This window comes from Ascaphus truei, chromosome 1, assembly GCF_040206685.1.
Source record: "Ascaphus truei isolate aAscTru1 chromosome 1, aAscTru1.hap1, whole genome shotgun sequence".
Classification (NCBI taxonomy): Eukaryota; Metazoa; Chordata; class Amphibia; order Anura; family Ascaphidae; genus Ascaphus; species Ascaphus truei.
Genome location: NC_134483.1, coordinates 37,480,714 through 37,493,833, shown reverse-complemented (window position 1 = coordinate 37,493,833; position 13,120 = coordinate 37,480,714). Strand labels below are relative to the sequence as shown.

The window sequence follows — 13,120 nt, the reverse complement described above, 5'->3', positions numbered from 1 at the left end:
TAGCAAAAGCAAGATATGCTAAGGTATTGTATATGGACCTACTAAAAGATTGGTAAATACAGAGTTTTATGTTTATGAGATCAAAGAAACATTCTGACATCATGAATCATGATAAAAGTATGGAATAGTTCAAAGACTGTTAAGTCTGTGACATAATTCAATGTTGCTGAAAATTCATAACCTATACCTGTACATTGTAAAAGTATTCATCTAATGAAGTATCTCATTGTGGTGAGAAAGGTGTTAAAGTTAATACTGTTTTGTCCTTAGCAAATAACACCCGATGCTGCAAGGTTTAAGAATTTTTTGCATTAAGATTTTAACCTGTGTTCAAATACAGATCCATGTACCGTAGCAATTGAAAAATGTGTTTCGATATTTATCAAGGCAGTCGATCTTTAATAGTCTTGTACAGTGCAACGGTATCTAATAGAAATATTTGGCTATTGATCCCCCATACAGTAATGTATCTTTTGTGTCATGTTTAGACAAGAGCATTAAAATATGAATGAACAAATTAATTATCACAAATATACTTTATAGATTCAATATTTTGTTCACATATAGAAATAAATGTTAAAATCAAATACAAACTTTTAAAAATGTTTATCTTGAACTAATACATTTGCAAACATCTCTGAAATCACAAAATTGCCATAAGCGAATTGTTCGAATTCTCTACAATCGGTAGATTTGCTTAACACTGGTACTATAAATAAGGCCCATACATCGGGCTTCGGGCACGGTCTGGTGATCAAAGCTTGTGAAATTGCAAAATCTAAGACTAATTTAGCAACATTATTAGGCCTCCGATGCCAAGCGAATAACAAACACTAAAATTCCGCTACTGCAGGATAATGTTGCACATCTCAAACCAAGGTACTGTATAGGACATTATGTTTTCATCCAAGTGACTTAAATGCCTTAATTTCCCTATCTACACAGAATGAGCAAATTCATATTCCACAATAAAGTTTGAAACATTTGCTAGATGCATGTGTTACATGGTCTGCCCTCCTCCAGGGCTAGTATTAAACATTGGCAATTATATTCCACACCTTCCATTTAAACACATTCTCAATATTTCATTTCACAGCATGCACAAGGCATCATAGTAATCTATCTGAAGGTATTTTGTGCATCAAATTTGCCACGTGTAACTGTTACATTATTGTCTTAAGCTGCCATAGAAGATAAACAGACACAAGGAGTGCAAGTATAGAATTATAGTTAATAGAGGGTGCAATAAAATATTAAGATAGTTGATGATGTTGAACATTAGTGCTTAACAGCAAGGAATTAATATATATAATCTAGTCTTTATAGGTCAGAAAAAATAACACAACTGTACTGCAGCCAGTAGTGCGTAAACACTAACTACCTTTTAAATGCTAATTAATAGGCATCATACATTAGGTTTGGCAAAGAGTGTTCAATGTCTGTCTAAAGCACTTACCCGTAACAGTGAGCTCTGCTGAAGCACTGCTGTTTTCATTTTTGTAGGTAACCAAGCAAGTGTATGTCCCGGCATCATCATCGGTTACATTCGAAATAAGCAAATTACTGCCTGCCAGCAAAGAATATTTCTTCGTCCTTAAATATACAAAAAAAATACATATATAAAATGTAAATGGAGTGAATTAAGAGCTATCGGCTCCTGCTACAATGAAGGTGACATTCTAGTTTCCGATTGTCTTTAAGGACTAAAGGTTGCCTTATGTCATGGTGGAGATTCCCAAGTTTATTTAGGTTGAGAATGTAGGGAGATGTAGAAAGTCACAGAGAGGGGAATGGAGTGTGGGGACCGGATATGACTGACTGGTTGTCACATTGTGGGGACCGGATATGACTGCCTGGTTGTCACATTGTGGGGACCGGATATGACTGCCTGGTTGACTGTTGTTGTTGTTGTTGTGATTTGGAATATCTACTCTGTTGGATTTCCTCTGCAGTTGTTTCTTGGGTCTGCTTCTATTCTTACTTTACACCTATCCATGCCAAATATTTTTTTCTTTTCATTTGAGCTTTGTAACATATCTAATTGGTCAAAATCCCGGACGTTAATCGCCCATTATTGTCCGTAATGTTTTACATCTTGCCAAATCTACAAACCTCCATGCTACAACACATCCCTGAGGTGAGGAACCCGGAGCAGGGAGTGAGAAGGTGAGCCGAGGCTCCACCTCTAACCTGGGAGCACGTAGCCTTAATTCTCTATGGGAAATAAAGCCATGAATACTATACAGTATTTGTGGCTTTGTTCAGTCATTTATATTCCAATGTATTTGCCTGCTTGACTTGAATGCTAATTAGCCTGTACTGCTACTGTACTGTATGCAAACGGCAAAGTCACAATTGAGCTGCCTTTCCTTTTAACATACTGTATGCTGCAGTGTAATCACCTCCCCCTCTCTCATGGTGCAAGGAACTCATACAAAATAAATTGAGGTATTTCAAACATTTTAAATGTAACATGCCAAAATAAAAATCAATTCTGGTGCTGAAAAGTGGATTGCGGAGTATATATCTGTGGGCTAGATATATACTTTGCAATTAGGCAAAATAATTGTGTTGAGGGTACAGTATTAGTACAGCAGATGTTTCGCTTTATCTATTTGATTTCATGCTTGTAAATAATTTGATGGAAATATTCTGTATTATCTTATTCTTTTTATATGTATTTTTTTATTTTCCTACTGTATAATCTCCCACGCCATACCCATTCATGTGCATAATGCTTATTCAAAATTAAACAACTGTTTAAAACCTACGCACGAAAGAAGCATTATAGCACAAATGAACATTAACCATTTTACCAAGGTACGAGTGCAAGGTTCTTCATTATTATCTCTGGTGTTATATGTTGGATTATAATGCAATATACTGCACTAACGGTGCCATTAATCCTATGAATTCTGAGTTATAAAAGGGACATGTTATATCTGGGGAAACAATGTCCACTCAATTGCCTCTATTCACCATTATGTAATCATTAAAAAAAAAATCATCACATGCCTGGTTTGAATAATGTCATCTCCTTGCAGCCACAGGATTACCGGTGTTGGATATCCAGAGGCAGAGCACTCAAGAACGGCGTCTTGGCCTTCAACCACCGCTACATTTGCTGGTCTCTGCAGAAAGATTTGCTGTCTGTGTAACCCGGATTCTGCAAATTAAAAATAAAACATTCAATTAAGACCAACTCCATTTCTTTTGTCTGCAATCCCTGCCTTTCTTTTGACTCCTTTCTGAATATAAAAGAAAAGCGCAGTGTGTGTTACATTTGAGGCAGGTGTAATCTGCCGTACCTATCTGAAGTGAATCATTATCATTGCGACGTAATGCTTGGATGTTTCATTTCCTTTTGTTGACCACGCTTGAAGTTGAATTTACTCGAGATAGTGTAGCGCCGAGGTGGCCAACTCCAGTGCTCAAGAGCCACCAACAGGTCAAGTTTTCAGGCTATCCCTGCCTCAGCACTGATCGAGCCTCCTGTGCTGAAGCAGGGGTATCCTGAAAACCTGGCTTGTGGGTGGCTGTTTAGGACTGGAGTTGGCCACCCCTGGTGTGGAGTAACTACATTTTGTGCAAGAAAGTCAGACGTAGATGTTTTAATTTTGTGGTTTCAAAATGATCCCCAATTCCGCCTTTCCAATGTACAGTACCTGTGTGTGCTGGGGATACTATGGTTCTTGCACTTGATGTACAGTATAAAATAAAAAAACAAATAGAACAATGATAACTGCCAACTAGTTTAATGTAAATATCATCCACCACTTCAAAGCCCTGGAAATCAGATTGAGATGAAACATTGGGGCCAATTAATTAAACTGCTATGGGTTCAGGGCCAATAAGTACAATAATGGGCAAGGGAAAGGGATTAGTATCATAAAATTCAATCACTTTTATGACGTGTTACTTATTAGGATCTACCAAAAAAAAATATTTTGGGGCGGCCGTGTATCAAGTTTCGCTCAATTTTATTTCCCTAAATTGCTCCTCCATGAAAAAGAGATGAGCATTTTGGAGGGTGGTTATAGCAGGAGGAGGAGGGGAGGAAGGAGGCTCTCAGGAGGTGAAGGGAAGGAAGGAGGAGGGGAGGAAGGAGGTTCTAGGGAGGAGGAGGGGAGCAAGTAGGCTGTCAGGAGGAGGAGGGGAGCAAGCAGGCTGTCAGGAGGAGGGGAGATGCTGCCAGGAGGAGGAGGGGAAGAAGGAGGTTGTCAGGAGGAGGACAGAAGGAGGCTGTCAGGAGGAGGGGAGGGAGGAGTATGTCAGTAGGAGGGGAGGGAGGAGTATGTCAGGAGGAGGAGGGGAGGGAGGAGTATGTCAGGAGGAGGGGAGGGAGGAGGAGTCAGGAGGAGCGGAGGGAGGAGTATGTCAGGAGGAGGGGAGGGAGGAGTATATCAGGAGGAGGGGAGGGAGGAGTATGTCAGGAGGAGGGAGGAGTATTTCAGGAGGAGGGAAGGGAGGAGTATGTCAGGAAGAGGGGAGGGAGGAGTATGTCAGGAGGGGAGGGAGGAGTATGTCAGTAGGAGGGGAGGGAGGAGTATGTCAGAATGATGGGAGGGAGGAGGAGTCAGGAGGAAGGGATCGAGGAGTATGTCAGGAGGAGGGGGAGGGAGGAGTATGTCAGTAGGAGGGGAGGGAGGAGTATGTCAGGAGGAGGAGGGGAGGGAGGAGTATGTCAGGAGGAGGGGAGGGAGGAGGAGTCAGGAGGAGGGGAGGGAGGAGGCTGTCAGGAGGAGGGGAGGGAGGAGTAGATGTGAGGAGTGGCTGACAGGATGGATGGGTTCACTAACTGATGAATATTTTGCACATCTTTAACTAATGCATGTGACATCTTCTAGTGCTGGGAGAAAAAATGAATTAATAAATTATTTTGCTCCAGTTTTCAGCCTTACAGTAACCCCCTTACAGCCTATTCAAGTGAATACAAAAATATACAGGATAGGTACCAAATTCCCTCCTATAAAAAAAAAGGGGGGGGTTCTAATATTATATTATATTCATGTTGAGTGAATAGTACTAAACAGGACATTACGCATTCATCTCTGGTTTTTGTATTACAAGGATATCTGTATCACTGTGTCCAAAAGGACAAATAATAAACTTTTCTTGTCACCTTAATTTCATATTATATAACAGCATTGTGAAAAAACAGCTGAAAGAACACTCATGGCTCATTTCTGCTAGGCTTTTTTTTGTAAAGCACGGACTATACAGAATAACACTTTTTTTTTGCGGTCATTTCCCTGGCTATGGGATTCATGTGAAATGCTTGCCCTTATAAATGCTTTTACTGCTATCTGTGTAATTGCCCACAGATCCAGATCCAATTGTGAAGCAGAAGGGCAGAGTTTAAACATTAGGTCGAGAACGACCTACAGTATAGAACAAAGAGAAAATGATAAAACAGCCAAAATGCTGAAACATGGTAACAGATGGTTTGCCAAAATGAAATAAAGTAGTGTTTATTTATGGATGAATGGATACAGTAGCTTGGTGGTAAATTCATTTTTACAAAAATTGAGTACACTTTTAACTAAGTTCTTATATGAGGAACATGAGGTTCACCTATTTATTATGTAGAGCAGGGTTGCACAAACTGGTGGGCGCACGCTCCATGGGGGGTGCAAGATTTTCTGTGGGGGGCACAGCGGTTACATAGGTCCCACGCTCTCCCCCAAGGCATTTTAATTCAATCCTGGGGGACCGCGTGAGGACTTACCTTTCCTTCCAGCGATGCATCGTCATGGTAACCCGCCATCAAACGACGACACGGGGTCAACGTGACGTCACGTGACCCCGCGGCGTCATTTGACACCGGAAAAGAGCAGGGGGGAGACACGAGCCCGAGAGCAGAGCAGGGATGCGCAGGGGGAAACGTTTGCGCACTCATGATGTAGAGAATATAGGTAAATGATGTGGACTGGGGATAGGTCTATGTATCAGGGAAGGTGCCGCTCTGTGAGTAAAGACACTGCAAACAGTGAGCCCGAGCTTCAATCAGAACCTGGTTCAATTCCTGGTGTCAGCTCCTTGTGACATGCTCACTTTATCTCCCTGTGCCCTGTGCAGGGACTGTGTGTGTAGAAATCCTGCATACTGTGATTATGAAGTGCTACGGGATGGAAGTTATGGTTATAAACATACACAAATTGGGCTTTGATGCCAGAAACCAGTAGAGAGTTTTGATGAATCTCATACTAATATATACTTGCGCACATTGGGGGTATAGCTGTGATACAGTATCACAGGTCATTTATGAAAGTCTCGTGGTCTGAAAAATCAAGCAATATCTGCTGCGATAATAGTCAGCAGATTTAACAAGTGGTACACAGAAGAGTAAACAATGTCTGCATTTTTGTGCCAATGTATTAAAAAAAAATTTGGATGTGGTACTGTATGTTCCAACTTTTTCCCACTAAGATAAAAATGACACTAGACAGTGGAGTTTGGAGGTTGTCAGTGGCACATATATGCAAATGATACAGAGTCATAGATTGCAAGTATACACCACATCTGTGCGCAATAATGTGTCAGAATTGTCACAATGCATTCATATTTCTGTACATGACGTATACCATACGTAGAATAGGAAACCGTGCCCCAATTGTAATTGTATGTAATTGTATGTAATGACATAGCAACATGTATAACTAATGCAGGGGTGGATGGCCAACTCGAGTCCTCAGGAGCCACCAACAGGTCAGGTTTTAAAGGATATCAACACTCAATGGAGCCACATGTGCTGAAGCAGGGAAATCCTTAAAACCTGACCTGTTGGTGGCCCTAGAGGACTAGAGTTGGCCACCCCTGCGCTAATGATCTTAGGTGGTAAATTAATTTTTGGACATAGCCCTAATGACTGCTAAAATCCTCAGATCTACCTCAGTTTGAATAGAACCCATGACGTTAGTAAGTAAGACTTTCTGTGAGAAGTGTATTCACTTTCATGCTTTGAATTCCGACAGTCGTATACATTTTAGCAACGCCGAAATAGGATAAACAAAACTTCGGACAACATTTCTGATTCCAAATACATTTTGCAATGTGACAATGTGTTATTGGGATATGACGTCCACTCCTGTTTTGTAAAGCAGCATGTAAGAAAGTTGCTGCATACAGTAGGACTACTGGGCTGTGAACGTCGATCTATGAAGTGACATGTATTATTGTAATGCTACTACTATACTTGGTGAAATAAATATTGAATCTTCAATTTATATTTTTCGTAAACAAGGAATGTTGTTTAAAAAAATATGTATGTTTTCATACATATTTCGGTTCTAGCAGTACAGGGAAAGGCTATGGATGAAGAACAATGATGAGATCATATAACCTTAATCGTCCGTGATTCAAATCTTATCAATGCTTTTTTCCTTTAATTATAATGCTGACCTGGACAGCAGCATTACTAAATGTTAGCAAAAAGTGGCCGTTCTTATGTTTTTCTGTTTATCCATGTGCATTTTTTGTTGTTGCGGGGTTTACTCGCTAAAAAGCAGATAGGTACTCTGGCCGCCTCAATTATGTTTCTGTTTTCCATAAATGTAAGGCCGAGCTATTTACCAGCTGCATTCCTCACTAAGGGAGGAGCGCAGGTAATATGTGTTTGTTAGGCAGCCGCATTAGTAATAATTAAAGACTGTCCTGTAGTCACGGTTAATTGTTTGTATCATTATGACATCTACTGTATTTGTTGATTTAGGTAATAGCTTAGACTCTATTATTATGCCTACTCCCAGCACACACGTTTGTAATCTAGTTACTGCTGCTTAAGTGTAGAGCTCAGCAGTCTAGTGATTGTGAGCTCAGAGGTCAGGGATTACCTGTGTATCCTCTGTTACTGGAGCTGCAGCACGAGTATGTGAGTTCTTTTTGCATCTGATCCTATCTGTTCATGTTTAGCCTAGGAAAATATTGTCCTTTCATCCTACTTTGATTATTGCTTATCCAGATTGCATGTACTGTTTGTTCACCTATGCCAGCGTTTTTTAACCAGGGTTACTAGGAATCATTGGGTTCCCCAGAGAATCTCTAAAGGTTTCTGTAGAGTTTTGATGCCATTATAAAACTGTATGAAATACAGAAGAATTTTATAATACATCTTGTTACAGGGACTTAACCCTGTCTAAATTAGGCTACAATAGAAAGCCTCTAATAGTCTGAGGAATCAAGCAGGGAGCTGGTTAATTGCAATCAAAGTCAATTAACCATTTTCACCTGGCAAGGATAAAAAACCTCCTGCTGGAAACAGACCCAGAGATTCTTGAGCACACAGCATGACTGTTGGCTGATATCAAGACACCAGGGGACCAGACCACCCTTACAGTGTGCAGCGAACCCAGAAACCTGCCAGAGGCTGGGCCCTCAGTGGACACCACTCCAGAGACTGACCTGAAGGGCCACCTGCTTGGAGTTACCCCTATAGACTTTGAGGGGGGGGGGAGGGGATAGGTTGGTAATGGGATTTTCCTCCCAGCCTTGCAGATAGGGACTGGGGAAGTGAGTTATCCCCAAAGGGATAGGTATTTGTTTCTTTATATATATATATATATATATATATATATATATATATGCAAATATAACTGTATGCTCATCTGCATGTCTTAGGCAGGTCTGCAACCCCGCCTTTCCCCATTATCACCCAGCATACAGCACTTCCACTGCAGCAAGGGATTCTGGGAAATGACATGCAAATGAGCAGACAGTGTCACTTTTTGCCTCAATAACCATTTTTAACATGGTTCCCTATAGGCTTAAGCTTGCTGCATGGTCACAGCTTTGAGCACAGCCAGGGTTAAGGTGCATACCCAGAAAACCACCCATATATATATATATAGTGTGTGTTTGTAGCCGACACTCCGGTAGTGATAGTATAAGGGCCTGGTGCTTGTCCCATAAAAAAGTCTAGAGCATACGTTACCAAGAATAAAGATGGAAAGACAGAGACAGCACTTGGTAAGTAATCAAATAAATAGTATATTTGATAAATGGAACACAAAACCGACGTTTCGATCCGCACAGGGCGATCTTCCTCAGGGGGTGCAGTGAAACAGTGACAGTAAGTGACTTATATACCAGCACCCAGGTGCAATCAAACACACCAAACAATTAAAAAATTAAGAGAACACGCAAAATTTCAGGTGACCTCCACAGGTAATTAGTGGCCATTTTCAAAAAGTTTGGCCGGATATCGCTGTATCAGGTGGACAGGAGCCCTACTCCATTTTGAACGCGTATCAGCATCATCAGCTGGCTCTGCAAAGTGTCCTTGGTAACCATAGTGACAAAGTGCGCATCCGCACTGTGGCAAATCAGCTATGCTGTGACAGAAAAAATCTGAGCCTGAATCGCTTGAGTCTTGTCGGACCAGGACTTGAGGGTAAGGAGTGGAAAAGTGAGTGGGGTGATGGGGGTATAAAAGTCCATGGAAGAAGTAGAGAGATGTCCTGAAAGAACATGCAATACTCTGCAATTAAAGCCTGCAATGCATTTATCTTTAAAAAAAAAAAAAAAAACTGATGCAAACTAGACGCTGAAAAATGATGATTGTAGATGTTTGGGATCCCAATCAAATGACCCAGGCTTTTACATAAACTAGATAAAAATAAACAGCTTGATTTATGATTTTATTTATATTTGTGATAAATCATTTACTTAAGCACATCAGTGAAATATTAATTTTGGCACCATTCATGTAAAAACATTAACGGCAAAACGGCACCATCATAAGCTGGAACCTTGGAAACAATGTATCTGCTGATATGAAGTTCAATACTGCATATTGTTAATAAATCCATCCATACGGTACATATTCAGACCTTAAAATCAATAGGCGAAAACATTTAAAAAGCAGTGCATTAAAGGAGCAGTTCTCCCTTGGATAAAATGATCTAAGGACAGTGTCATGTTTATTAGAGGATTGACACATTTTTTTTAGAAAGAAAATAGAATTAATAAAGATTTTTTTTTTTTTAAAAACCTTTAAATTCTCCATGGTTAAAAAAAAAAAGTTATTTGTTTTTTACAATCATTATCTAATGTATTTTGGTGCCAACAGTTTGCCAGACCTTATAGCCCCAGGTATTGTGTTAGCATTACTCTGTCCTTTATTTGCCAAGTGATTATTCTGCAATCATTAGACATGCGATCAACAAATAAAGCTAAGTACCTGATATAAACATACAAATAAATTGTCCCAGGCGCTGTGAATAAAGTCCAATGAACCCAAATACCGTGAACCAATTGGGCAGTCTTTAGTATAGGCTTCCTATGCCAGATAGATGATCTTGATAGTTGTTGGACAGGCAGGGGTGTTGTCTGATATGATGTGCTGATGTCTCTGAAATCATAGAAAAAAACAGCAGGGCACGCACATAGCGTGGTATGTTTTTTCAATTACCCCCCTGCCTAGAACCCTGAAATCCTACTTACAGGATGAGGGCTCTCAAGTACAGTTGAGAGAATCTGTGCCGAACGTCTCTGTCCCTCAGAACGTCTCACGGATCCACGTGGTCTGGTCTGCAGGGGTCCCCTCACTCAGCGATGGTGGTAATAGGGATGGTTTACTCCAACGCTCCCACAGATGAATGCGTGTGGGGGGGGGGGGGGGTTTGAGACGGGGAAGATATGGAAATATACTAGTGTGATAACGTACAAGGTATTTATTGACATAAAACAATGATAAAATCACACTTACAATATGGAAAGTTGGCGAGCTCTGCTCACAATGCCGTCCGCAGCCTGTGTAGCTCCTAATGCTGCCAAGGGGAAGGTCGCCACGCGCTGCACTCGATTCCGGAAATCAGAGTGACGTCAGCAGTGGGGCAGACCGGAACTCTCCTCACACCAGGAACTACAGGTGCCCGGGCAGCTCAATTCACTAGGCTCCTCCTCCCTATGCGTTTCGTGACGAGTTGTCACTTCCTCGTCACGAAACGCGTAGGGAGGAGGAGCCTAGTGAATTGAGCTGCCCGGGCACCTGTAGTTCCTGGTGTGAGGAGAGTTCCGGTCTGCCCCACTGCTGACGTCACTCTGATTTCCGGAATCGAGTGCAGCGCGTGGCGACCTTCCCCTTGGCAGCATTAGGAGCTACACAGGCTGCGGACGGCATTGTGAGCAGAGCTCGCCAACTTTCCATATTGTAAGTGTGATTTTATCATTGTTTTATGTCAATAAATACCTTGTACGTTATCACACTAGTATATTTCCATATCTTCCCCGTCTCAAACCCCCCCCCCCCCCACACGCATTCATCTGTGGGAGCGTTGGAGTAAACCATCCCTATTACCACCATCGCTGAGTGAGGGGACCCCTGCAGACCAGACCACGTGGATCCGTGAGACGTTCTGAGGGACAGAGACGTTCGGCACAGATTCTCTCAACTGTACTTGAGAGCCCTCATCCTGTAAGTAGGATTTCAGGGTTCTAGGCAGGGGGGTAATTGAAAAAACATACCACGCTATGTGCGTGCCCTGCTGTTTTTTTCTATGATTTCAGAGACATCAGCACATCATATCAGACAACACCCCTGCCTGTCCAACAACTATCAAGATCATCTATCTGGCATAGGAAGCCCTTACTAAAGACTGCCCAATTGGTTCACGGTATTTGGGTTCATTGGACTTTATTCACAGCGCCTAGGACAATTTATTTGTATGTTTATTTGGTTTATACAGATTTGGAATAGTCTGTTGATTTTTTTGTTCCATAGGCCGCTTTTATCTTTTGATTAATTTTTGATCACTTTATGGTTATTCACCTTAATTTGTTATCATAATTATCACTATTTTATTTTTCTGTAGGTCAGCGCTTTTTAGAGGGCTTAAAATTGTTTGTTTGTAAGTACCTGATATGATTGAATCCAGACTTTCCCACAAACAAAAAAAGGGATCCACATGTATTTCCCACATGATAGGAATAAGTAAGTCTGTTACTTTAGGGTTATCGAACCTTTAGAATTTAGCCGATTACTGAAAATGTGCTTATTTTTTATTTATTTTTTATCCACTATATTGGTTCACCCCTTTATAGGATATCCATATGATGCTTTTCTTGTACTTTTAGGTTTATGTTGGTCTTTGGGTATAAAATAAGCTGCGATAATAGAATATTTTTACGTATTTTTACAATAAAAAAAGAAAATTTGGGATCTTTCGACTGATGAAGTAATAATGATGGGGAATTTTGCTTTCTAGATCTGTTGTTTTTTTAGAATTTGTGAGTAGTGGTCCATTTAAAATGAGATGGTGTATATTGATTCATTTTGTTTCCTATCTTTAATACTATGTATGTTTATTTTGGGGGATTTTTGTTAGAAGGTAATTTATTTTTAGTTTTGGGGGTTGGTGTATCTGTTAACGTAATTTGAGCTTTGACTGAGAGCAAGGGGTGGGTTTAACTTTGGCGAGCTTCCCATATTTGTATGTTTGCTATATAAATCAAGCAATGTTTGTAGATTATATACCTGATGAAGGTTTAAGAAAAGACCTAAAGACCTAAAAACATTGTTACTTCTCCAATAAATGTACTTTTCTCCAGACTGGTTTGCCACGGCATTTCTCATTTATTTGGTGACATAAGTTTGACTTGGGAAGCAAGACAGCCCTATAAAAGATGACGGTGGTAATCCTGATAGGCAGTGGATATTCACAGTTGAGTACAAATAGCCGCTCGGCTATTCGCACTCAGTAGGAAATAAAATGGAAAAAAAATAAACATCCCAGCCAGGAATCGTACCCTGGTCCACTCTGTTAATTGGCTGGAGCATTACCACTGAGCTATAAGACTTTCTGATGCTTTTGTAGTGAATAAAGGCATAGAAGCCTATTGACATTACAGTGTTCATAGCAGCTCGGCTATTCGCACTCAGTTAAGTTGAGTGCAAATAGCCGCACGGCTATTCGCACTCAGTAGGAAATAAAATGGAAGCAGACAGAACACTCTTCTATTGACATTCTATACCCCCTGCATCTGTAATCAGCGTGGCTTTAGGCTGAGTCCCCAGTCAGCACTGTGGCACGCGCCTGGCGGGGGGGCGGCACATGCACGGCGCTAGACCGCAATCTGCGGTCTGAGGGGAGAGATAACGTTTGCAACGGGAGGGGGCGTGGCA

At 41.0% G+C, this 13,120-nt stretch overlaps 1 protein-coding gene across 1 annotated transcript in view; it reads right to left on the bottom strand.

Moving 5' to 3' along the window:
- DCC (DCC netrin 1 receptor) overlaps nt 1-13,120 on the bottom strand; it is an 837,937-nt gene that overhangs the window by 396,617 nt on the left and 428,200 nt on the right. Inside the window, exons 4-5 of the mRNA XM_075586416.1 lie at nt 3,016-3,166; nt 1,457-1,593 (exon numbers count right to left, since the gene is read on the bottom strand). Coding sequence (XP_075442531.1) covers nt 1,457-1,593; nt 3,016-3,166 — 288 coding nt within the window. The remainder of the gene's footprint in view (nt 1-1,456; nt 1,594-3,015; nt 3,167-13,120) is intronic.